Source organism: Eretmochelys imbricata, chromosome 17, assembly GCF_965152235.1.
Source record: "Eretmochelys imbricata isolate rEreImb1 chromosome 17, rEreImb1.hap1, whole genome shotgun sequence".
Classification (NCBI taxonomy): Eukaryota; Metazoa; Chordata; order Testudines; family Cheloniidae; genus Eretmochelys; species Eretmochelys imbricata.
The window spans coordinates 24,447,958-24,473,623 of NC_135588.1; the positions used below are offsets into that span (position 1 = coordinate 24,447,958).

Below are 25,666 nucleotides of genomic sequence, written 5' to 3' on the forward strand. Positions count from 1 at the left end.
TGACTCCTGCCTCAGCCCAGCATTGGCCCACCGTGAGCCAGTCCCATGCGCCTGTCCAGCCATGGGGCCAGCAGCCTGTGGGGCTCAGGCCCAGCTGCAGGAGGCTCTTCCAGTCACAGCAGAGGAGCGAAATGGGCAGGATGCTTGGCCCAGCGCTCGTCCGGCTGCTCCCTGAGCGGTGGGGGGTGCAAGCAGGTGGGTGCACTCAGCCCTCGCTCTGTGTCCCCTGCGCAGGTGGCTGGGGAGCAGAAATACCACCCAGAGTGCTTCCTGTGCCTCAGCTGCCAGGCGTTCATCGGAGACGGCGACACCTACGCGCTTGTGGAGCGCTCCAAGCTCTACTGGTACGTGGGGCTGGGGCACGTCCCGCCCCCTGGCCACACCCCTCCCCCTGGCCACACCCCTCCCCCCAGGGCCGGGTCACGTCCCCTCCTCCCCCCAGCCACACCCCTCCCCCCAGGGCCGGGTCACGTCCCCTCCTCCCCCCGGCCACACCCCTCCCCCCAGGGCCGGGTCACGTCCCCTCCTCCCCCTGGCCACACCCCTCCCCCCCCAGGGCCGGGTCACGTCCCCTCCTCCCCCTGGCCACACCCCTCCCCCCAGGGCCACACCCCTCCCCCCCCAGGGCCGGGTCACGTCCCCTCCTCCCCCCAGCCACACCCCTCCCCCCAGGGCCGGGTCACGTCCCCTCCTCCCCCTGGCCACACCCCTCCCCCTAGGGCCGGGTCACGTCCCCTCCTCCCCCTGGCCACACCCCTCCCCCCAGGGCCACACCCCTCCCCCCAGGGCCGGGTCACGTCCCCTCCTCCCCCTGGCCACACCCCTCCCCCCAGGGCCGGGTCACGTCCCCTCCTCCCCCTGGCCACACCCCTCCCCCCAGGGCCACACCCCTCCTCCCCAGGGCCGGGTCACGTCCCCTCCTCCCCCCAGCCACACCCCTCCCCCCAGGGCCGGGTCACGTCCCCTCCTCCCCCTGGCCACACCCCTCCCCCTAGGGCCGGGTCACGTCCCCTCCTCCCCCTGGCCACACCCCTCCCCCCAGGGCCACACCCCTCCCCCCAGGGCCGGGTCACGTCCCCTCCTCCCCCCGGCCACACCCCTCCCCCCAGGGCCGGGTCACATCCCCTCCTCCCCCTGGCCACACCCCTCCCCCCAGGGCCACACCCCTCCCCCCAGGGCCGGGTCACGTCCCCTCCTCCCCCCAGCCACACCCCTCCCCCCCAGGGCCGGGTCACGTCCCCTCCTCCCCCTGGCCACACCCCTCCCCCCAGGGCCGGGTCACGTCCCCTCCTCCCCCCGGCCACACCCCTCCCCCCAGGGCCACACCCCTCCCCCCAGGGCCGGGTCACGTCCCCTCCTCCCCCTGGGCCACACCCCTCCCCCCAGGGCCGGGTCACGTCCCCTCCTCCCCCCGGCCACACCCCTCCCCCCAGGGCCACACCCCTTCCCCCAGGGCCGGGTCACGTCCCCTCCTCCCCCTGGGCCACACCCCTCCCCCCAGGGCCGGGTCACGTCCCCTCCTCCCCCTGGGCCACACTCCTCCCCCCAGGGCCGGGTCACGTCCCCTCCTCCCCCCGGGTCACGACCCTCCCCCCAGGGCCGGGTCACGTCCCCTCCTCCCCCCGGGCCACACCCCTCCCCCCAGGGCCGGGTCACGTCCCCTCCTCCCCCCGGGTCATGACCCTCCCCCTGGCCACACCCCTCCCCCCAGGGCCGGGTCACGTCCCCTCCTCCCCCTGGGCCACACCCCTCCCCCCAGGGCCGGGTCACATCCCCTCCTCCCCCTGGGCCACACCCCTCCCCCCAGGGCCACACCCCTCCCCCCAGGGCCGGGTCACGTCCCCTCCTCCCCCTGGGCCACACCCCTCCCCCCAGGGCCGGGTCACGTCCCCTCCTCCCCCAGGGTCACGACCCTCCCCCCCAGCACCCCTCCCCCCCAGGGCCGGGTCACATCCCCTCCTCCCCCAGGGTCACGACCCTCCCCCCAGGACCCCTCCCCCCCAGGGCCGGGGGCACGCCCCTCCCCACCCCCCATAGTTGGGTCACATCCCCTCCCCCCCAGAGCCAGAGTCATGTCCTTCCCCCACCCCCCATCCCCTTCTACCCGGGCCAGCATCGTGCCCCCTACAGGGGCAGTCACACCCACAGGGGCGCACCGGAAACAGAGCAGTGGCAACGATTCCAGCAGGTACCGGACTAGTGGCCAATGGACTGATCCATTCCAGTGGGCTGGAGGGGCGGTACCGGACTAGGGGCCAATGGACTTATCCATTCCGGCAGGCGGGGGGGTACCAGACTAGGGGCCAGTGGGCTGATCCATTCCAGCTGGCGGGGGGGTACCAGGCTAGTGGCCAATGGGCTGATCCATTCCAGCATGTGGGGGGAGGGGGGTACTGGACTGGTGGCCAGTGGCCTGATTTGGGCCATCCTGTGTTGTCACCCTAACTCTTGGGTCTGCTATGGCCACACTGTGCTCCTGTTCCCGGGCCCCCATCCCAGTGCAGCCTTCTGGACACACGGTGAGAGTGGGGCAGAGGATAGCCCAGCTGTGGCACTTTGCAGAGTGGGTGCTCAGCCAGTCCCCCTCACACCGCTTGGGAGAGGTCTAGTCTGTGGGTTCCAGGCTGGGAGTCCCCCTTGGGACGTGCCACAGACTGAAAAGCACTGTTAGGGAGCACGGGGTGAGCCCCAGCCCACTGCCTCTCCTGGGCAGGGCTGTTCCCCTCCATGGGTCCCCCTTGCCCTGAGCCCAGCTGCAAAGGAAAACTGCTGACAAACTGGTCCTGGCTTCTCTCCTGTCTCCCCGCGCTGGGTCTGACCCGCTGCCCTCCTCCCCACCCCTCCCAGTGGGCACTGCTATTACCAGATGGTGGTGACCCCGGTGATAGAGCAGATCCTGCCGGACTCCCCGGGCGCCCGGATCCCGCACACTGTCACGCTGGTGTCCATCCCGGCCTGCAGCGACGGGAAGCGAGGGTTCTCTGTGTCCATCGACCAGCACTGCAGCTCCCAGGGCTGTGGCTCAGAACACTCCCACACAGTCCGGGTCCGAGAGTATGTATCTGCCCCAGGGGAGGAGGCCAATGCTCTAGCATCAGTGGTGGGAGGGCTGGGGGGGGCAGGCACTCACAGGCAGCAGGCTTGGGGCTAGTGGGCACAGATCTCCCTGGTGCAGTGGGAGCCCCTCTGCCAGTTCTCATGGCTCTGTGCATGGGGAGGAGGCCAAAGAGCCCTGCAGATTGAATCCAGCCCCACCACCCCACGCACACACCCTGCTTCACCCTTCTGAGGGGTGGGAGGTCACATCCCATCTAGAGCCAGCAAGGAGGGGCCCAAGCAGAGCCACTTGTAATGGGAGCTGTGTGTGCAGCACCGAAACCTGCCCCAGCCCCTTTGGCTGAGGGGCCGCTGAGCAGCCAAGAACAGGGGAAAATCCCCCCGTCCCGAGAACAGGGGAGAATTCTCCCACCCCAAGTGGGGTGGAGGACACAGGAGCCGCTGGGGATGGTGGTGCCTGGGCCAGTCTCCTGCAGGGGTGGCTGGGGCATGAGCCTGTGGTGCTGAGGGTGACCAGGTGTCATTTTGTATGCAGGGGGATGGGGGGGAGGGGGCACTGGTGGGTGAGACCGGAAAGCCTTTTTGCTGTGTGGGGTGTGGATGCCTGGGACCCTGGAACTCCAGCCAGGGGGCTGGACCTGGGGCCTGCGTGAGCCTGTCCCCGTGCAGGTGTGGCGGGAGCTCACAGCACTGTGTGTCCCTTGCCCCCAGAGTGGACCCTGACTGCATCAGTCCCGACATGAAGAACTCCATCCACATTGGGGACCGTATCCTGGAGATCAACGGCACCCCCATCAGGCATGTTCCGCTGGACGAGGTACGCCCCTCCCCATGCTCCCCCAGCCAGCCAGCAGGGCCCAGGCAGCTGCCCAGGGACCTGAGTCCCTCACTCTGTGCCTGCAGATTGACCTGCTGATCCAGGAGACCAGCCGCCTCCTCCAGCTGACCATAGAACACGACCCCCACGAGGTGGTGGCCCGAGAGTCGGTGCTGGAGAGCAGCCCCATGGCCAATCTGCACAGCCCCCAGCACTCGCCGGCCTGCACGCCTGGTGGTGAGGCTAGTGCCATGAGCCAGAGGACAGTCATGTAAGGACAGCTTTTACAAGCGTGCCCAGCACGCTGCTGGGTGGGCTGAGGGAAGGGTTGGGGGTGTGAGAGCTCCGGTGGAATAGAGCCTGGGGCCCCTGCGGCCATGGCCCAGCTGATTTGCTGCGTGCTTTGCCTGGCTCTGCAGGAGGAGCTGCAGCATCGACAAGTCCCCGTGCTCCAGCTCCTTGGGCTCCCCTGCCTCCCAGCGCAAGGACATCAGCCGCTCCGAGTCACTCCGTGTCGTCTCCCGCGCGCACCGTATTTTCCGTCCCTCAGACTTGATCCACGGCGAGGTGCTGGGGAAGGGCTGCTTTGGACAGGCCATCAAGGTACCGCCCACCCAGCTCGGGTCTCTGCTGACACCCATACCCACCCATCCAGTAACCCAGCCCCCTCCCGCGCGCCCTGCTCCCTGGGGACCCCTCCCCACTCTCAACTGAGAGCCCAGGAGAGCAGGGGCCAGGCCCCTCACGCCACTGTCAGGGCTTGCATTGGAGATCCCTATCCCTTCTCCCAGTGTCATCCATGTGATGGGCTCAGCTCCTTTGTCCCCCCATTATCCTGTACCTCTCCCCACACATGGGGAGGTGGGTCTCCCAGTAGTTGCCATAGAGAGGGGAGAGAGGGGACAGCTGTGCCCCACTCCAGCATCCATTGCAGCCCCACCCTGCTGAGAAATGCTCCTTGCGGCAGGGAGCTGCGGGGTGTGGCTGCTCCCACAATGCTCTGCCCTTCTCTGCTAGGTGACGCACCGGGAGACGGGCGAGGTGATGGTCATGAAGGAACTGATCCGCTTTGATGAGGAGACCCAGAGGGCATTCCTCAAAGAGGTGAGTCCACCCTACTTGCTGTCCCTGGGCCCTGATCTCACTCCAGCCACACCCTGTCCCATCCCAGTCTCTGTCCTTCAACCCTGATCCTGACCCAACCCGGTGTCTGTCCCTCTCCTACTCCTCAAGGCTGCAGGAAGGCTTTTCATACTGTCTCAACAGACCTTCTCATGAGCAGACTAGGGACACATAGCCTGGACGGGCCTACTGTAAGGTGGGTGTACAACTGGCTGGAAAACCGCACTCAGAGAGTAAAAAGAAAAGGAGTACTTGTGGCACCTTAGTCTCTAAGATGCCACAAGTACTCCTTTTCTTTTTGCGAATACAGACTAACACGGCTGCTACTCTGAAACCACTCAGAGAGTAGTTATCAGTGGTTCACAGTCAATCTGGAAGGGCATAATGAGTGGGGTCCCGCAGGGATCTGTTCTGGGTCCAGTTCTATTCAATATTTTCATCAGTGATTTAGATAATGGCATAGAGAATACACTTATAAAGTTTGTGGATGATACCAAGCTGGGAGGGGTTGCAAGTGCTTTGGAGGATAGGATGATCTGGACAAACTGGAGAAATGGTCTAGAGTAAATAGGATGAAATTCAATAAGGATAAATGCAAAGTGCTCCACTTAGGAAGGAACAATCAGTTGCACGCGTACAAAATGGGAAATGACGGCCTAGGAGGGAGTGCCGCGGAAAGGGATCTGGGGGGCAGAGTGGATCACAAGCTCAATATGAGTCAACAGTGTAACACTATTGCAAAAAATCATTGTGACCTGTATTACCAGGAGTGTCGTAAGCAAGACACGAGAAGTCATTCTTCCGCTCCACTCAGCACTGATACTCAGCTGGAGTATTGTGTCCACTTCTGAGCGCCATACTTTGGGAAAGATGTGGATACATTGGAGAAAGTCCAGAGAAGAGCAACACAAATGATGAAAGGTCTAGAAAACATGACCTATGAGGGAAGATTGAAAAAATTGGGTTTGTTTAGTCTGGAGAAGAGAAGACTGAGCGGGGACATGGTAACAGTTTTCAAATACATAAAAGGTTGTTACAAGGAGGAGGGTGATAAATTGTTTTCCTTAGCCACTGAGGACAGGACAAGAAGCAGTGGGCTTAAATTGCAGCAAGGGAGGTTCAGGTTGGACATTAAAGCTTTGTTACTGTCAGGGTGGTTAAGCACTGGAACAAATTGCCTAGGGTGGTTGTGGAATCCCTGTCACTACAGGTTTTAAGAACAGGTTTGACAAACCCTGGGGTTGGTTCTCCCTGACAATGGTCAGAGTCAGACAATCCTTAGTCCTGCCTCAGTGCAGGAGGCTGGACTAGGTGACCTCTTGAGGTCCCTTCCAGCCCGACATTTCTATGATTCTGAGGGGACCCAGCCCAGTGGGGGCAGGGGAAGGGCCCCTTCTCAGACTCCCACACTGCCGCCTATGGGTTCTCAGCAATTTGGCCAGGCAGCCAAGGCCGGCCAACAGGCAGCGCCGTGTTAGGCTACTCACTTTGTGACCCCGTCTCAAAATGTAATTGTAAACGGGGAATTGTCATCGAGCGGGAGCACTTCTAGTGGGATTCTGCAGGGATCGGTTCTTGATCCTAGGCTCTGTAACCTTTTTATCAATGAGCTGGAAGAGAGCACAAACCTTCACTGGTCAAGTTTGCAGATGACACAAGACTTGAGGGAGTGGTAAATAATGAAGAGGACCAGTCATTGATTCAGAGAGATCTGGATCACTTGGTAAACTGGGCACAAGCCAATAATGTGTGTTTTTAATACAGCTAAATGTAAATGTCTATGGAACAAAGAGTGTCAGCCACACTGCCCTGGGAAGCAGGGACTCTGAAAAGGATGTAGGGGTCGTGGTGGAGAATCAGCTGAACATGAGCTCCCATTGCAATGCTGTGGCCAAAAGGGCTAATGCCATCCTGGGGTGCTTAAATGGGAGAATCTCGAGTAGGAGCAGGGAGGTGATTTTTCCTCTGTATCTGGCACTGGTGCGACCACTGCTACAATCCTGTGTCCAGTGCTGGTGCACACATTTCATGAAGGATGTTGGTAAATTGGAGAAAGTTCAGAGAAAAGCCACAAGAATGATTAGAGGATTAGAAACCTGCCTGATAGTGATTGACTCAAGCAGCTCAATCAGTTTAACCTAAGAAAGAAGGTGAAGGGGTGAGCTGATCTCAGTCTGGAAGTACCTACTTGGGGAACAGAAATTTGGCTCTTCAGTCTAGCAGACAAGGTCTAACAAGATCCAGCAGCTGAAAGCTGAAGCTGGACAGGGGTAGGTTAGAAAAAGGTGAATTTTTTTAACAGTGAGAGTAATTAACCCTTGGACCAACTGACAAGGGTTGTGATGGAGTCTATTTTAAATCAAGATGGGCCATTGCTCCAGAAATAACTGTGGGACATGTCTCCCAACTGTGCTCTACAGGGGTCAGACTAGATGGTCACAGTGACCCTGTTGGCCTTGGGATCCATGAAATGATGATCATGGTGCTTTGGCTCCCGTAGGTGAAAGTGATGCGGTGCCTAGAGCACCCAAACGTGCTGAAGTTTATCGGGGTGCTGTACAAGGACAAGAGGTTGAATTTCATCACAGAATACATCAAGGGGGGGACCCTACGAGGCATCATAAAGAGCATGGTGAGCAGGGAAGTACCCCGGCCTGTAGCCCCGGACACAAGTCGGGGGTGGGACATGAGCAATCTTGGATGTTATGACACTGTTGGTAGAACATGGGTCATTGAGGTGGCTGAGGTGTGTCCATGCGGACTATGGCCAGGGCTTTCCCGGGGCAGGGGTGGCTGGTGCTGTGCCCATGCAGACAATGGCCAGGGCTATCCCGGGCCAGGGGTGGCTGGGATCTGTCCATGCGGACTATGGCCAGGGCTCTCCTGAGGTAGGGGTAGCTGGGGCCTGTCCGTGCAGACCATGGCCAAGGCTCTCCCAGGGCAGGAGTGGCTGGGCCATGTCCATGCAAGCCGTTGCTCAGTGCTCCTGGGTAGGGTGTGAGCCATGGCCCAGGGACTGCTCCAGGGCTGGGCATGCAGGCAAGCACCTCTTCCCTCTCCTGTCACTAATGGAACCCTTCCACCCACAGGACAGCCAGTACCCATGGAGCCAGCGTGTGAGCTTTGCCAAGGACATTGCGTCTGGGATGGTGAGTGTGGGGTCTCAGCAGAAATGGTGCCAGGGGCTGGGCACCCCACCCATGGGTGGGTTTGCTGTGCGCATACACACCTGGCTTACAGGTGGGGGCGATGGGACACTCCAGACAAAGGTACAAGAGAGAATGCATGAAGGGGAACCAGTGCTGCAAGTACGGTGGTACGGTCCAGTACGCCATACCAGTAAGATATTTGTAGCTGGTACGGCATACCGGAAAGACAGAGGAGGACCCCGCCCTCAGCCCTTCCACGTAGCTGTGTATCCCGAGCCCTCCTGCCTAGAGTCTGTAGAGCAGAAGTCTCTGGTGCAGCAGGAGGAGGACAGAGCTCCCCCGCAGGTAACATGCGATGGATGTGGATCATGGGCAGGGGACGTGGAGAGTGTGGGGGACCCCAGGCTGGGGGCGGGGTGGGGAGAAGTCCCATTGGGAGGTCACGTGCCCCCCCTTTGTGTGCCTCCCATGAGTGCAGCGTACCGGCAAGAAATGATTTCTACTTGCACACTCAGGGGAACAGTGGGAAGCTCAGTGACAATGGTCTACAGATGCTGTACATGTACAGGCAGGCACGGTACAGGTTTTTATGGGGCGTTGCTGTGTATGTACAGGCAGGGGTTGGTGTGCGGGTGTTTATGGGGGTGTTGCTGTGTATGTAGCGGCAGGGGTTGGTGTGCGGGTGTTTACGGGGGCGTTGCTGTGTATGTAGTGGCAGGGGTTGGTGTGCGGGTGTTTATGGGGGCGTTGCTGTGTATGTACAGGCAGGGGTTGGTGTGCGGGTGTTTATGGGGGCGTTGCTGTGTATGTAGAGGCAGGGTTGCTGTACGGGTGTTTACGGGGGCGTTGCTGTGTATGTAGAGGCAGGGTTTGGTGTGCGGGTGTTTATGGGGGTGTTGCTGTGTATGTAGAGGCAGGGTTTGGTGTGCGGGTGTTTATGGGGGTGTTGCTGTGTATGTAGAGGCAGAGGTTGGTGTGCGGGTGTTTATGGGGGCGTTGCTGTGTATGTAGTGGCAGGGGTTGGTGTGCGGGTGTTTATGGGGGCGTTGCTGTGTATGTAGAGGCAGGGGTTGGTGTGCGGGTGTTTATGGGGACGTTGCTGTGTATGTAGAGGCAGAGGTTGGTGTGCGGGTGTTTATGGGGGCGTTGCTGTGTATGTAGAGGCAGGGGTTGGTGTGCGGGTGTTTATGGGGGTGTTGCTGTGTATGTAGTGGCAGGGGTTGGTGTGTGGGTGTTTATGGGGGCGTTGCTGTGTATGTAGCGGCAGGGGTTGGTGTGCGGGTGTTTATGGGGGCGTTGCTGTGTATGTAGAGGCAGGGTTGCTGTACGGGTGTTTACGGGGGCGTTGCTGTGTATGTAGAGGCAGGGTTTGGTGTGCGGGTGTTTATGGGGGTGTTGCTGTGTATGTAGAGGCAGGGTTTGGTGTGCGGGTGTTTATGGGGGTGTTGCTGTGTATGTAGAGGCAGAGGTTGGTGTGCGGGTGTTTATGGGGGCGTTGCTGTGTATGTAGTGGCAGGGGTTGGTGTGCGGGTGTTTATGGGGGCGTTGCTGTGTATGTAGAGGCAGAGGTTGGTGTGCGGGTGTTTATGGGGGCGTTGCTGTGTATGTAGTGGCAGGGGTTGGTGTGCGGGTGTTTATGGGGGCGTTGCTGTGTATGTAGAGGCAGGGGTTGGTGTGCGGGTGTTTATGGGGACGTTGCTGTGTATGTAGAGGCAGAGGTTGGTGTGCGGGTGTTTATGGGGGCGTTGCTGTGTATGTAGAGGCAGGGGTTGGTGTGCGGGTGTTTATGGGGGTGTTGCTGTGTATGTAGTGGCAGGGGTTGGTGTGTGGGTGTTTATGGGGGCGTTGCTGTGTATGTAGCGGCAGGGGTTGGTGTGCGGGTGTTTATGGGGGCGTTGCTGTGTATGTAGAGGCAGGGTTGCTGTACGGGTGTTTACGGGGGCGTTGCTGTGTATGTAGAGGCAGGGTTTGGTGTGCGGGTGTTTATGGGGGTGTTGCTGTGTATGTAGAGGCAGAGGTTGGTGTGCGGGTGTTTATGGGGGCGTTGCTGTGTATGTAGTGGCAGGGGTTGGTGTGCGGGTGTTTATGGGGGCGTTGCTGTGTATGTAGAGGCAGGGGTTGGTGTGCGGGTGTTTATGGGGGTGTTGCTGTGTATGTAGAGGCAGAGGTTGGTGTGCGGGTGTTTATGGGGGCGTTGCTGTGTATGTAGCAGCAGGGGTTGGTGTGCGGGTGTTTATGGGGGCGTTGCTGTGTATGTAGAGGCAGGGGTTGGTGTGCGGGTGTTTATGGGGGTGTTGCTGTGTATGTAGAGGCAGAGGTTGGTGTGCGGGTGTTTATGGGGGCGTTGCTGTGTATGTAGAGGCAGGGGTTGGTGTGCGGGTGTTTATGGGGGCGTTGCTGTGTATGTAGAGGCAGAGGTTGGTGTGCGGGTGTTTATGGGGGCGTTGCTGTGTATGTACAGGCAGGGGTTGGTGTGCGGGTGTTTATGGGGGCGTTGCTGTGTATGTAGAGGCAGGGGTTGGTGTGCGGGTGTTTATGGGGGCGTTGCTGTGTATGTACAGGCAGAGGTTGGTGTGCGGGTGTTTATGGGGGCGTTGCTGTGTATGTACAGGCAGAGGTTGGTGTGCGGGTGTTTATGGGGGCGTTGCTGTGCATGTAGAGGCAGGGGTTGGTGTGCGGGTGTTTATGGGGGCGTTGCTGTGTATGTAGAGGCAGGGGTTGGTGTGCGGGTGTTTATGGGGGCGTTGCTGTGTATGTACAGGCAGGGGTTGGTGTGCGGGTGTTTATGGGGGTGTTGCTGTGTATGTACAGGCAGGGGGTGCTGTGCGGGTGTTTATGGGGGCGTTGCTGTGTATATACAGGCAGGGGTTGGTGTACGGGTGTTTATGGGGGCGTTGCTGTGTATGTACAGGCAGAGGTTGGTGTGTGGGTGTTTATGGGGGTGTTGCTGTGTGTGTAGAGGCAGGGGTTGGTGTGCGGGTGTTTTGGGCGCATTGCTGTGTATGTAGCGGCAGGGGTTGGTGTGCGGGTGTTTATGAGGGCGTTGCTGTGTATGTAGCGGCAGGGGTTGGTGTGCGGGTGTTTATGGGGGTGTTCCTGTGTATGTAGAGGCAGGGGTTGGTGTGCGGGTGTTTACGGGGGTGTTGCTGTGTATGTAGTGGCAGAGGTTGGTGTGCGGGTGTTTATGGGGGTGTTGCTGTGTATGTACAGGCAGAGGTTGGTGTGCGGGTGTTTACGGGGGCGTTGCTGTGTATGTAGAGGCAGGGGTTGGTGTGCGGGTGTTTATGGGGGCGTTGCTGTGTATGTAGCGGCAGGGGTTGGTGTGCGGGTGTTTATGGGGGTGTTCCTGTGTATGTAGAGGCAGGGGTTGGTGTGCGGGTGTTTACGGGGGTGTTGCTGTGTATGTAGTGGCAGAGGTTGGTGTGCGGGTGTTTATGGGGGCGTTGCTGTGTATGTACAGGCAGAGGTTGGTGTGCGGGTGTTTATGGGGGCGTTGCTGTGTATGTAGAGGCAGGGGTTGGTGTGCGGGTGTTTATGGGGGCGTTGCTGTGTATGTACAGGCTGGGGTTGGTGTGCGGGTGTTTATGGGGGCGTTGCTGTGTATGTACAGGCAGGGGGTGCTGTGCGGGTGTTTATGGGGGCGTTGCTGTGTATGTAGCGGCAGGGGTTGGTGTGCGGGTGTTTATGGGGGCGTTGCTGTGTATGTACAGGCAGGGGTTGGTGTGCGGGTGTTTACGGGGGTGTTGCTGTGTATGTAGTGGCAGAGGTTGGTGTGCGGGTGTTTATGGGGGTGTTGCTGTGTATGTACAGGCAGAGGTTGGTGTGCGGGTGTTTATGGGGGCGTTGCTGTGCATGTAGAGGCAGGGGTTGGTGTGCGGGTGTTTATGGGGGCGTTGCTGTGTATGTACAGGCTGGGGTTGGTGTGCGGGTGTTTATGGGGGCGTTGCTGTGTATGTACAGGCAGGGGGTGCTGTGCGGGTGTTTACGAGGGCGTTGCTGTGTGTGTAGAGGCAGAGGTTGGTGTGCGGGTGTTTATGGGGGTGTTGCTGTGTATGTACAGGCAGGGGTTGGTGTGCGGGTGTTTATGGGGGCGTTGCTGTGTATGTACAGGCAGGGGTTGGTGTGCGGGTGTTTATGGGGGCGTTGCTGTGTATGTAGCGGCAGGGGTTGGTGTGCGGGTGTTTACGGGGGCGTTGCTGTGTATGTAGAGGCAGGGGTTGGTGTGCGGGTGTTTATGGGGGTGTTGCTGTGTATGTACAGGCAGAGGTTCGTGTGTGGGTGTTTATGGGGGCGTTGCTGTGTATGTAGCGGCAGGGGTTGGTGTGCGGGTGTTTATGGGGGCGTTGCTGTGTATGTAGAGGCAGGGGTTGGTGTGCGGGTGTTTACGGGGTCGTTGCTGTGTATGTACAGGCAGAGGTTGGTGTGCGGGTGTTTATGGGGGTGTTGCTGTGTATGTACAGGCAGAGGTTGGTGTGCGGGTGTTTATGGGGGCATTGCTGTGTATGTACAGGCTGAGGTTGGTGTGCGGGTGTTTATGGGGGCATTGCTGTGTATGTAGAGGCAGGGGTTGGTGTGCGGGTGTTAATGGGGGCGTTGCTGTGTATGTAGCGGCAGGGGTTGGTGTGCGGGTGTTTATGGGGGTGTTGCTGTGTATGTAGCGGCAGGGGTTGGTGTGCGGGTGTTTATGGGGGTGTTGCTGTGTATGTAGCGGCAGGGGTTGGTGTGCGGGTGTTTATGGGGGTGTTGCTGTGTATGTAGAGGCAGAGGTTGGTGTGCGGGTGTTTACGGGGGTGTTGCTGTGTATGTAGTGGCAGGGGTTGGTGTGTGGGTGTTTACGGGGGTGTTGCTGTGTATGTACAGGCAGGGGGTGCTGTGCGGGTGTTTATGGGGGTGTTGCTGTGTATGTAGAGGCAGGGGTTGGTGTGTGGGTGTTTATGGGGACGTTGCTGTGTATGTAGCGGCAGGGGTTGGTGTGTGGGTGTTTACGGGGGTGTTGCTGTGTATGTAGAGGCAGGGGTTGGTGTGTGGGTGTTTACGGGGGTGTTGCTGTGTATGTAGAGGCAGGGGTTGGTGTGTGGGTGTTTATGGGGGCGTTGCTGTGTATGTACAGGCAGAGTTTGGTGTGTGGGTGTTTATGGGGCGTTGCTGTGTATGTACAGGCTGGGGTTGGTGTGCGGGTGTGTATGGGGGTGTTGCTGTGTATGTACAGGCAGGGGTTGGTGTGCGGGTGTTTATGGGGGCGTTGCTGTGTATGTAGTGGCAGAGTTTGCTGTGCCGGTGTTTATGGGGGTGTTGCTGTGTATGTAGAGGCAGAGGTTGGTGTGCGGGTGTTTATGGGGGCGTTGCTGTGTATGTAGAGGCAGGGGTTGGTGTGCGGGTGTTTATGGGGGTGTTGCTGTGTATGTAGCGGCAGGGGTTGGTGTGCGGGTGTTTATGGGGGCATTGCTGTGTATGTAGAGGCAGGGGTTGGTGTGCGGGTGTTTATGGGGGCGTTGCTGTGTATGTAGAGGCAGGGGTTGGTGTGCGGGTGTTTATGGGGGCATTGCTGTGTATGTAGAGGCAGAGGTTGGTGTGCGGGTGTTTATGGGGGCGTTGCTGTGTATGTAGAGGCAGGGGTTGGTGTGCGGGTGTTTATGGGGGCGTTGCTGTGTATGTACAGGCAGGGGTTGGTGTGCGGGTGTTTATGGGGGCGTTGCTGTGTATGTAGCGGCAGGGGTTGGTGTGCGGGTGTTTATGGGGGTGTTGCTGTGTATGTAGCGGCAGGGGTTGGTGTGCGGGTGTTTACGGGGGTGTTGCTGTGTATGTACAGGCAGGGGGTGCTGTGCGGGTGTTTATGGGGGTGTTGCTGTGTATGTAGAGGCAGGGGTTGGTGTGCGGGTGTTTATGGGGACGTTGCTGTGTATGTAGCGGCAGGGGTTGGTGTGCGGGTGTTTATGGGGGTGTTGCTGTGTATGTAGCGGCAGGGGTTGGTGTGCGGGTGTTTACGGGGGTGTTGCTGTGTATGTACAGGCAGGGGGTGCTGTGCGGGTGTTTATGGGGGTGTTGCTGTGTATGTAGAGGCAGGGGTTGGTGTGTGGGTGTTTATGGGGACGTTGCTGTGTATGTAGCGGCAGGGGTTGGTGTGTGGGTGTTTACGGGGGTGTTGCTGTGTATGTAGAGGCAGGGGTTGGTGTGTGGGTGTTTACGGGGGTGTTGCTGTGTATGTAGAGGCAGGGGTTGGTGTGTGGGTGTTTATGGGGGCGTTGCTGTGTATGTACAGGCAGAGTTTGGTGTGTGGGTGTTTATGGGGCGTTGCTGTGTATGTACAGGCAGGGGTTGGTGTGCGGGTGTTTATGGGGGCGTTGCTGTGTATGTAGTGGCAGAGTTTGCTGTGCCGGTGTTTATGGGGGCGTTGCTGTGTATGTAGAGGCAGGGGTTGGTGTGCGGGTGTTTATGGGGGTGTTGCTGTGTATGTAGAGGCAGGGTTTGGTGTGCGGGTGTGTATGGGGGTGTTGCTGTGTATGTAGAGGCAGAGGTTGGTGTGCGGGTGTTTATGGGGGCGTTGCTGTGTATGTAGAGGCAGGGGTTGGTGTGCGGGTGTTTATGGGGGCGTTGCTGTGTATGTAGAGGCAGGGGTTGGTGTGCGGGTGTTTATGGGGGCGTTGCTGTGTATGTAGAGGCAGGGTTTGGTGTGCCAGTGTTTTGAGGGTGTTGCTGTGTATGTACAGGCTGGGGTTGGTGTGCGGGTGTTTATGGGGGCGTTGCTGTGTATGTAGAGGCAGGGGTTGGTGTGTGGGTGTTTATGGGGGCATTGCTGTGTATGTACAGGCAGGGGTTGGTGTGCGGGTGTTTATGGGGGCGTTGCTGTGTATGTAGAGGCAGGGGTTGGTGTGCGGGTGTTTATGGGGGCGTTGCTGTGTATGTAGAGGCAGGGTTTGGTGTGCCAGTGTTTTGAGGGTGTTGCTGTGTATGTACAGGCTGGGGTTGGTGTGCGGGTGTTTATGGGGGCGTTGCTGTGTATGTAGAGGCAGGGGTTGGTGTGTGGGTGTTTATGGGGACGTTGCTGTGTATGTAGCGGCAGGGGTTGGTGTGCGGGTGTGTATGGGGGTGTTGCTGTGTATGTAGAGGCAGAGGTTGGTGTGCGGGTGTGTATGGGGGTGTTGCTGTGTATGTACAGGCAGAGGTTGGTGTGCGGGTGTTTATGGGGGTGTTGCTGTGTATGTACAGGCTGAGGTTGGTGTGCGGGTGTTTATGGGGCGTTGCTGTGTATGTACAGGCTGAGGTTGGTGTGCGGGTGTTTATGGGGGTGTTGCTGTGTATGTACAGGCAGAGGTTGGTGTGCGGGTGTTTATGGGGGCGTTGCTGTGTATGTACAGGCTGAGGTTGGTGTGCGGGTGTTTATGGGGCGTTGCTGTGTATGTACAGGCTGAGGTTGGTGTGCAGGTGTTTATGGGGGTGTTGCTGTGTATGTACAGGCTGAGGTTGGTGTGTGGGTGTTTACGGGGGTGTTGCTGTGTATGTAGAGGCAGAGGTTGGTGTGCGGGTGTTTATGGAGGCGTTGCTGTGCATGTACAGGCTGAGGTTGGTGTGCGGGTGTTTATGGGGCGTTGCTGTGCATGTACAGGCTGAGGTTGGTGTGCGGGTGTTTATGGGGCGTTGCTGTGTATGTACAGGCTGAGGTTGGTGTGCGGGTGTTTACGGGGTCGTTGCTGTGTATGTACAGGCTGAGGTTGGTGTGCGGGTGTTTATGGGGGCGTTGCTGTGTATGTACAGGCTGAGGTTGGTGTGCGGGTGTTTATGGGGCGTTGCTGTGTATGTACAGGCAGAGGTTGGTGTGCGGGTGTGTATGGGGGTGTTGCTGTGTATGTACAGGCTGAGGTTGGTGTGCGGGTGTTTATGGGGGCGTTGCTGTGTATGTGCAGGCAGAGGTTGGTGTGCGGGTGTTTATGGGGGCGTTGCTGTGTATGTACAGGCAGGGGTTGGTGTGCGGGTGTTTATGGGGGCGTTGCTGTGTATGTAGAGGCAGGGGTTGGTGTGCGGGTGTTTATGGGGGCGTTGCTGTGTATGTAGAGGCAGGGTTTGGTGTGCGGGTGTGTATGGGGGTGTTGCTGTGTATGTAGAGGCAGAGGTTGTTGTGCGGGTGTTTATGGGGGCGTTGCTGTGTATGTAGAGGCAGGGGTTGGTGTGCGGGTGTTTATGGGGGCGTTGCTGTGTATGTAGAGGCAGGGTTTGGTGTGCCAGTGTTTTGAGGGTGTTGCTGTGTATGTACAGGCTGGGGTTGGTGTGCGGGTGTTTATGGGGGCGTTGCTGTGTATGTAGAGGCAGAGGTTGTTGTGCGGGTGTTTATGGGGGCGTTGCTGTGTATGTAGAGGCAGGGGTTGGTGTGCGGGTGTTTATGGGGGCGTTGCTGTGTATGTAGAGGCAGGGGTTGGTGTGCGGGTGTTTATGGGGTGTTGCTGTGTATGTAGAGGCAGGGGTTGGTGTGCAGGTGTTTACGGGGGAGTTGCTGTGTATGTAGAGGCAGGGGTTGGTGTGCGGGTGTTTATGGGGACGTTGCTGTGTATGTAGCGGCAGGGGTTGGTGTGCGGGTGTGTATGGGGGTGTTGCTGTGTATGTACAGGCAGGGGTTGGTGTGCGGGTGTTAATGGGGGTGTTGCTGTGTATGTACAGGCAGAGGTTGGTGTGCGGGTGTTTATGGGGGTGTTGCTGTGTATGTACAGGCTGAGGTTGGTGTGCGGGTGTTTATGGGGCGTTGCTGTGTATGTACAGGCTGAGGTTGGTGTGCGGGTGTTTATGGGGGTGTTGCTGTGTATGTACAGGCAGAGGTTGGTGTGCGGGTGTTTATGGGGGCGTTGCTGTGTATGTACAGGCTGAGGTTGGTGTGCGGGTGTTTATGGGGCGTTGCTGTGTATGTACAGGCTGAGGTTGGTGTGCGGGTGTTTATGGGGACGTTGCTGTGTATGTAGAGGCAGGGGTTGGTGTGCGGGTGTTTATGGGGACGTTGCTGTGTATGTAGCGGCAGGGGTTGGTGTGCGGGTGTGTATGGGGGTGTTGCTGTGTATGTAGAGGCAGAGGTTGGTGTGCGGGTGTTTATGGGGGTGTTGCTGTGTATGTAGAGGCAGGGGTTGGTGTGCGGGTGTTTATGGGGCGTTGCTGTGTATGTACAGGCAGAGGTTGGTGTGCGGGTGTTTATGGGGGTGTTGCTGTGTATGTACAGGCTGAGGTTGGTGTGCGGGTGTTTATGGGGCGTTGCTGTGTATGTACAGGCTGAGGTTGGTGTGCGGGTGTTTATGGGGCGTTGCTGTGTATGTACAGGCTGAGGTTGGTGTGCAGGTGTTTATGGGGGTGTTGCTGTGTATGTACAGGCTGAGGTTGGTGTGTGGGTGTTTACGGGGGTGTTGCTGTGTATGTACAGGCAGGGGTTGGTGTGCGGGTGTTTATGGGGGCGTTGCTGTGTATGTAGAGGCAGAGGTTGGTGTGCGGGTGTTTATGGAGGCGTTGCTGTGCATGTAGCGGCAGGGGTTGGTGTGCGGGTGTTTATGGGGGCGTTGCTGTGTATGTACAGGCTGAGGTTGGTGTGCGGGTGTTTATGGGGGCGTTGCTGTGTATGTAGAGGCAGGGGTTGGTGTGCGGGTGTTTATGGGGGCGTTGCTGTGTATGTAGAGGCAGGGTTTGGTGTGCGGGTGTGTATGGGGGTGTTGCTGTGTATGTAGAGGCAGAGGTTGTTGTGCGGGTGTTTATGGGGGCGTTGCTGTGTATGTAGAGGCAGGGTTTGGTGTGCGGGTGTTTATGGGGGCGTTGCTGTGTATGTAGAGGCAGGGTTTGGTGTGCGGGTGTGTATGGGGGTGTTGCTGTGTATGTAGAGGCAGGGTTTGGTGTGCGGGTGTTTATGGGGGCGTTGCTGTGTATGTAGAGGCAGGGTTTGGTGTGCGGGTGTTTATGGGGGTGTTGCTGTGTATGTAGAGGCAGAGGTTGGTGTGCGGGTGTTTACGGGGGTGTTGCTGTGTATGTAGAGGCAGGGGTTGGTGTGCGGGTGTTTATGAGGGCGTTGCTGTGTATGTAGAGGCAGGGGTTGGTGTGCGGGTGTTTATGGGGGTGTTGCTGTGTATGTAGAGGCAGGGGTTGGTGTGCGGGTGTTTATGGGGGCGTTGCTGTGTATGTAGAGGCAGGGTTTGGTGTGCGGGTGTGTATGGGGGTGTTGCTGTGTATGTAGAGGCAGGGGTTGGTGTGCGGGTGTTTATGGGGGCGTTGCTGTGTATGTAGAGGCAGGGGTTGGTGTGTGGGTGTTTATGGGGGCGTTGCTGTGTATGTAGAGGCAGGGTTTGGTGTGCGGGTGTGTATGGGGGTGTTGCTGTGTATGTAGAGGCAGGGGTTGGTGTGCGGGTGTTTATGGGGGCGTTGCTGTGTATGTAGAGGCAGGGTTTGGTGTGCCAGTGTTTTGAGGGTGTTGCTGTGTATGTACAGGCTGGGGTTGGTGTGCGGGTGTTTATGGGGGCGTTGCTGTGTATGTAGAGGCAGGGGTTGGTGTGCAGGTGTTTACGGGGGAGTTGCTGTGTATGTAGAGGCAGGGGTTGGTGTGCGGGTGTTTATGGGGACGTTGCTGTGTATGTAGCGGCAGGGGTTGGTGTGCGGGTGTGTATGGGGGTGTTGCTGTGTATGTACAGGCAGGGGTTGGTGTGCGGGTGTTAATGGGGGTGTTGCTGTGTATGTACAGGCAGAGGTTGGTGTGCGGGTGTTTATGGGGGTGTTGCTGTGTATGTACAGGCTGAGGTTGGTGTGCGGGTGTTTATGGGGCGTTGCTGTGTATGTACAGGCTGAGGTTGGTGTGCGGGTGTTTATGGGGGTGTTGCTGTGTATGTACAGGCAGAGGTTGGTGTGCGGGTGTTTATGGGGGCGTTGCTGTGTATGTACAGGCTGAGGTTGGTGTGCGGGTGTTTATGGGGCGTTGCTGTGTATGTACAGGCTGAGGTTGGTGTGCGGGTGTTTATGGGGACGTTGCTGTGTATGTAGAGGCAGGGGTTGGTGTGCGGGTGTTTATGGGGACGTTGCTGTGTATGTAGCGGCAGGGGTTGGTGTGCGGGTGTGTATGGGGGTGTTGCTGTGTATGTAGAGGCAGAGGTTGGTGTGCGGGTGTTTATGGGGGTGTTGCTGTGTATGTAGAGGCAGGGGTTGGTGTGCGGGTGTTTATGGGGCGTTGCTGTGTATGTACAGGCTGAGGTTGGTGTGCGGGTGTTTATGGGGGCGTTGCTGTGTATGTACAGGCTGAGGTTGGTGTGCGGGTGTTTATGGGGCGTTGCTGTGTATGTACAGGCAGAGGTTGGTGTGCGGGTGTGTATGGGGGTGTTGCTGTGTATGTACAGGCTGAGGTTGGTGTGCGGGTGTTTATGGGGGCGTTGCTGTGTATGTGCAGGCAGAGGTTGGTGTGCGGGTGTTTATGGGGGCGTTGCTGTGTATGTACAGGCTGGGGTTGGTGTGCGGGTGTTTATGGGGGCGTTGCTGTGTATGTGCAGGCAGAGGTTGGTGTGCGGGTGTTTATGGGGGCGTTGCTGTGTATGTACAGGCTGAGGTTGGTGTGCGGGTGTTTATGGGGGCGTTGCTGTGTATATACAGGCAGGGGTTGGTGTGCGGGTGTTTATGGGGGCATTGCTGTGTCTGTACAGGCAGGGGGTGCTGTGCGGGTGTTTATGGGGGCGTTGCTGTGTGTGTACAGGCAGGGGTTGGTGTGCGGGTTTTTATGGGGGCATTGCTGTGTCTGTACAGGCAGGGGGTGCTGTGCGGGTGTTTATGGGGGCGTTGCTGTGTATGTGCAGGCAGAGGTTGGTGTGCGGGTGTTTATGGGGACGTTGCTGTGTATGTAGAGGCAGAGGTTGGTGTGCGGGTGTTTATGGAGGCGTTGCTGTGTATGTGCAGGCAGAGGTTGGTGTGCGGGTGTTTATGGGGGCGTTGCTGTGTATGTACAGGCAGAGGTTGGTGTGCGGGTGTTTATGGGGGCGTTGCTGTGTATGTAGAGGCAGGGGTTGGTGTGCGGGTGTTTATGGGGGCGTTGCTGTGTATGTAGAGGCAGGGTTTGGTGTGCGGGTGTGTATGGGGGTGTTGCTGTGTATGTAGAGGCAGAGGTTGTTGTGCGGGTGTTTATGGGGGCGTTGCTGTGTATGTAGAGGCAGGGTTTGGTGTGCGGGTGTTTATGGGGGCGTTGCTGTGTATGTAGAGGCAGGGTTTGGTGTGCGGGTGTGTATGGGGGTGTTGCTGTGTATGTAGAGGCAGGGTTTGGTGTGCGGGTGTTTATGGGGGCGTTGCTGTGTATGTAGAGGCAGGGTTTGGTGTGCGGGTGTTTATGGGGGTGTTGCTGTGTATGTAGAGGCAGAGGTTGGTGTGCGGGTGTTTACGGGGGTGTTGCTGTGTATGTAGAGGCAGGGGTTGGTGTGCGGGTGTTTATGAGGGCGTTGCTGTGTATGTAGAGGCAGGGGTTGGTGTGCGGGTGTTTATGGGGGTGTTGCTGTGTATGTAGAGGCAGGGGTTGGTGTGCGGGTGTTTATGGGGGCGTTGCTGTGTATGTAGAGGCAGGGTTTGGTGTGCGGGTGTGTATGGGGGTGTTGCTGTGTATGTAGAGGCAGGGGTTGGTGTGCGGGTGTTTATGGGGGCGTTGCTGTGTATGTAGAGGCAGGGGTTGGTGTGTGGGTGTTTATGGGGGCGTTGCTGTGTATGTAGAGGCAGGGTTTGGTGTGCGGGTGTGTATGGGGGTGTTGCTGTGTATGTAGAGGCAGGGGTTGGTGTGCGGGTGTTTATGGGGGCGTTGCTGTGTATGTAGAGGCAGGGTTTGGTGTGCCAGTGTTTTGAGGGTGTTGCTGTGTATGTACAGGCTGGGGTTGGTGTGCGGGTGTTTATGGGGGCGTTGCTGTGTATGTAGAGGCAGGGGTTGGTGTGCAGGTGTTTACGGGGGAGTTGCTGTGTATGTAGAGGCAGGGGTTGGTGTGCGGGTGTTTATGGGGACGTTGCTGTGTATGTAGCGGCAGGGGTTGGTGTGCGGGTGTGTATGGGGGTGTTGCTGTGTATGTACAGGCAGGGGTTGGTGTGCGGGTGTTAATGGGGGTGTTGCTGTGTATGTACAGGCAGAGGTTGGTGTGCGGGTGTTTATGGGGGTGTTGCTGTGTATGTACAGGCTGAGGTTGGTGTGCGGGTGTTTATGGGGCGTTGCTGTGTATGTACAGGCTGAGGTTGGTGTGCGGGTGTTTATGGGGGTGTTGCTGTGTATGTACAGGCAGAGGTTGGTGTGCGGGTGTTTATGGGGGCGTTGCTGTGTATGTACAGGCTGAGGTTGGTGTGCGGGTGTTTATGGGGCGTTGCTGTGTATGTACAGGCTGAGGTTGGTGTGCGGGTGTTTATGGGGACGTTGCTGTGTATGTAGAGGCAGGGGTTGGTGTGCGGGTGTTTATGGGGACGTTGCTGTGTATGTAGCGGCAGGGGTTGGTGTGCGGGTGTGTATGGGGGTGTTGCTGTGTATGTAGAGGCAGAGGTTGGTGTGCGGGTGTTTATGGGGGTGTTGCTGTGTATGTAGAGGCAGGGGTTGGTGTGCGGGTGTTTATGGGGCGTTGCTGTGTATGTACAGGCTGAGGTTGGTGTGCGGGTGTTTATGGGGGCGTTGCTGTGTATGTACAGGCTGAGGTTGGTGTGCGGGTGTTTATGGGGCGTTGCTGTGTATGTACAGGCAGAGGTTGGTGTGCGGGTGTGTATGGGGGTGTTGCTGTGTATGTACAGGCTGAGGTTGGTGTGCGGGTGTTTATGGGGGCGTTGCTGTGTATGTGCAGGCAGAGGTTGGTGTGCGGGTGTTTATGGGGGCGTTGCTGTGTATGTACAGGCTGGGGTTGGTGTGCGGGTGTTTATGGGGGCGTTGCTGTGTATGTGCAGGCAGAGGTTGGTGTGCGGGTGTTTATGGGGGCGTTGCTGTGTATGTACAGGCTGAGGTTGGTGTGCGGGTGTTTATGGGGGCGTTGCTGTGTATATACAGGCAGGGGTTGGTGTGCGGGTGTTTATGGGGGCATTGCTGTGTCTGTACAGGCAGGGGGTGCTGTGCGGGTGTTTATGGGGGCGTTGCTGTGTGTGTACAGGCAGGGGTTGGTGTGCGGGTTTTTATGGGGGCATTGCTGTGTCTGTACAGGCAGGGGGTGCTGTGCGGGTGTTTATGGGGGCGTTGCTGTGTATGTGCAGGCAGAGGTTGGTGTGCGGGTGTTTATGGGGACGTTGCTGTGTATGTAGAGGCAGAGGTTGGTGTGCGGGTGTTTATGGAGGCGTTGCTGTGTATGTGCAGGCAGAGGTTGGTGTGCGGGTGTTTATGGGGGCGTTGCTGTGTATGTACAGGCTGAGGTTGGTGTGCGGGTGTTTATGGGGGCATTGCTGTGTCTGTACAGGCAGGGGGTGCTGTGCGGGTGTTTATGGGGGCGTTGCTGTGTGTGTACAGGCAGGGGTTGGTGTGCGGGTGTTTATGGGGGCATTGCTGTGTCTGTACAGGCAGGGGGTGCTGTGCGGGTGTTTATGGGGGCGTTGCTGTGTGTGTACAGGCAGGGGTTGGTGTGCGGGTGTTTATGGGGGCATTGCTGTGTCTGTACAGGCAGGGGTTGGTGTGCGGGTGTTTATGGGGGCGTTGCTGTGTATGTGCAGGCAGAGGTTGGTGTGCGGGTGTTTATGGGGGCGTTGCTGAGTGTGTACAGGCAGGGGGTGCTGTGCGGGTGTTTATGGGGGCGTTGCTGTGTATGTACAGGCAGGGGGTGCTGTGCGGGTGTTTACGGGGGCGTTGCTGTGTGTGTACAGGCAGGGGTTGGTGTGCGGGTGTTTATGGGGGCGTTGCTGTGTGTGTAGAGGCAGGGTTGCCATAAGCATGGACTGAGTGCCAGGGTGCTGCTCCCATGCGGGAGGGTGCAGTGAGTTGTTGCCTTTCTGACCCTGGTCCTTGCTCCCCCAGGCCTATCTGCACTCGATGAACATCATCCATCGTGATCTCAACTCTCACAACTGCCTAGTACGGGAGGTAAGTGCTCCCTCGGCACAGAGCCCTGGGCCTGGCTGGGAGCAGGGCAGCTGGCTGGAGCCGTGGCTGAGAAGGCCCAGGCTGGTGTGCGGCGGGCGCTGACTTCAGCCTTGGCATTGCAAGGATCTCCTACCACGGGTGGCTGCAAGCAGCTGCCTTGGCCTCTGCCTACCCACGGTGACCTGTGTCCGTCTCTCCTGCTCAGAACAGGAGGGTGGTGGTGGCCGACTTCGGGCTGGCCCGTCTCATGGTGGATGAAAAGAACCAGCCTGAGCAACTCAAGAACCTGAAGAAGCCGGACCGCAAGAAGCGTTACACAGTGGTGGGGAACCCCTACTGGATGGCCCCAGAGATGATCAATGGTGAGAGGAGAGGTTGGGGCATATCTGGGAGCGCTAGGCCCAGGGCAGCCAGGGCATCGCGGGCATATGCAACGGGGGGCACTTCCATGACCTGGCAGTGCTGGGCCTGTCTGTCCTCATGCCACAGGAGGGCAGTGTAAGGAGCAGAGGGAAGCAGGGTCTGGTGGGGGCTGACCCATCTCCTCTCTCCCCACAGGCAGGAGCTACGATGAGAAAGTCGACATCTTCTCGTTTGGCATCCTCTTGTGTGAGGCAAGTGTCTTCCCAGGAGCTCGGAGCTGCTGTTCATCCCCTCAGCTCTGCCCCCAGCCCCTTCTGCCCCTTGCCCAGCCCCCCTGTTCCTGTGTCAGGGGGTCCCTGCAGCACTAGGTGGCTGCATGCTGCCTGGACGGAGCTCTCCGTTGAGTTGTTCTGGGCCCCACTCTTAACCCCTGTGCTCCCCCCAATCCCAGATCATTGGCCGGGTCAGCGCCGACCCTGACTACCTGCCCAGAACCATGGACTTTGGCCTCAACGTGCGAGGGTTCCTGGAGCGGTACTGCCCCCCTGCCTGCCCCCCGAGCTTCTTCCCCATCGCTGTGCGCTGCTGCGATCTGGACCCCGAGAAGAGGTGATCAGGGGAACCCTGGCCAGCCCCAGGCAGCAAGTGTGGGGAAGGGAAAGGGATCACTGGTCCCATAAACACCCGCACAATGCCCCCTTCCTGTACATGCACAGCAATGCCCCATTCACCCTGCTCCCTACTGACAGAACAAGAGACTGGGCTGGGAGGGAGGAGTTGAACAGTGCCCCGCCCCCTGCAGAGGGCACTCTCCCCCTGGGGGCTATGGGGTCTCTACCCCTCGTGCTGAGCTCAGACGGAGTGAGGAGAGGTCTGACCTCTGTGCCCCGGGCTGCTGGGCGGGGGAGGGTCTGACCCCCACGCTCAGGGTGCTGGGAGGGAGGGGTCTGACCCATGCACTCAGGGAACTGGGAGGGAGGGATTGTCCTCGTGCTCAGGGTGCTGGGGCAGGGGTTGCCCTCGTGCTCAGGGTGCTGGGGCAGGGGTTGCCCTCGTGCTCAGGATCTAATCTGGCCTCTCTCCCCCAGGCCCTCCTTCCCCAGGCTGGCACAGTGGCTGGAAGCACTGCACATGCACCTAGAGATCCACCTGCCGCTGAGCTCGCAGCTGGAGCAGCTGGATCGAGCCTTCTGGGAGTCATACCGGCGGGGCGAGGGCGGGCTGCCCCTGCACCCCGAGGTCCCTGACTGAGCGCCGGGCCATAGGCGTGCGGGGAGAGCTCTCACACGCCCCTCCCTCACTCTCACAGCGCATGGGGAGCACAGCCCAGGGGGCAAGCACTGCCCCTGCCTGCCATCGCCCCCCCCCACCCCCCCCAGGGCTGGATCTCTGGGGTGCCTCAGCAGCAGCCGGTGGCCGAGCCCTCTTGGCAAGGCCAGTTTGGTTGCTTCCCTTGCCGTGTTTGCCATTCAGTTCTCTCGGGGGAGCCAGCCCTCCCCACCCACTGCACTTTCCCCAGCTCCCTGCCTCCCTGCCCATCCTGACTGTACATAGCCCCTCACCATGCGAAGCCTGCAGCCGGAAAGGGGCCCCTCAGCATGCTGGGTGTGTGGCAGCCTGCAGCCCCACTCCCCCACTCCTTGGTGCAGGGGGGCACTGACTCGCTCCGACACCGGGCTCTGCCCCTGTGGCTGTGGGGCACTGGGCCTCGCTCAGCATCTGCAGGGTGTCCCGGCCTTCCCCTGGGCTTGTCAAAGTGGTGCCTTGGGTTTGTGACTTGCACTACAAAGCTAAAGGGTTCTCTGAGCCAGTGGGGCCGCTGGGTGCTCACCGGCGCTCTGCGGGCAGTGGGTAGGCATGTGCATGCGTGTGATGGGGTGCATGTGCATGTCAGGCGTGTGTCTCTCTGATGGGGCAGGGGGTGGGGTGTTGCTTCGGGGCTGGGTGCCTCCGATCCCAGTGGATAACTGTTGCAATGCCCCCTCCATAGAGATGGCTGGGGGTCCCACAAACTCTTCCTTTTCCCTTTTGGGGTCCCTGTGTGTCACTCCCCCCTCACCCTCTCCTCCCTGGGCCCACAGCCCCCCTCCCTTTGCTAGGGTTTGGTTCAGTGCAGGAACACCTTGGCATGAGGCCAGCTGGATCCAAGAAAGGGAC

At 58.9% G+C, this 25,666-nt stretch overlaps 1 protein-coding gene across 3 annotated transcripts in view; it reads left to right on the forward strand.

The window, feature by feature from the left end:
• The window catches only part of LIMK1 (LIM domain kinase 1), a 43,128-nt gene extending 17,979 nt beyond the window's left edge, over nt 1-25,149 (forward strand). For all 3 annotated transcript variants that reach the window (XM_077836805.1, XM_077836807.1, XM_077836806.1), the window contains 13 exons: nt 235-344; nt 2,848-3,054; nt 3,769-3,874; nt 3,961-4,145; nt 4,294-4,477; nt 4,892-4,978; nt 7,497-7,628; nt 8,086-8,145; nt 23,081-23,146; nt 23,352-23,508; nt 23,705-23,760; nt 23,961-24,118; nt 24,598-25,149. In XM_077836805.1, coding sequence (XP_077692931.1) covers nt 235-344; nt 2,848-3,054; nt 3,769-3,874; nt 3,961-4,145; nt 4,294-4,477; nt 4,892-4,978; nt 7,497-7,628; nt 8,086-8,145; nt 23,081-23,146; nt 23,352-23,508; nt 23,705-23,760; nt 23,961-24,118; nt 24,598-24,760 — 1,671 coding nt within the window. In that variant the 3' untranslated portion in view covers nt 24,761-25,149. The remainder of the gene's footprint in view (nt 1-234; nt 345-2,847; nt 3,055-3,768; nt 3,875-3,960; nt 4,146-4,293; nt 4,478-4,891; nt 4,979-7,496; nt 7,629-8,085; nt 8,146-23,080; nt 23,147-23,351; nt 23,509-23,704; nt 23,761-23,960; nt 24,119-24,597) is intronic.
• The last annotated feature ends 517 nt before the right edge of the window (nt 25,150-25,666 follow it).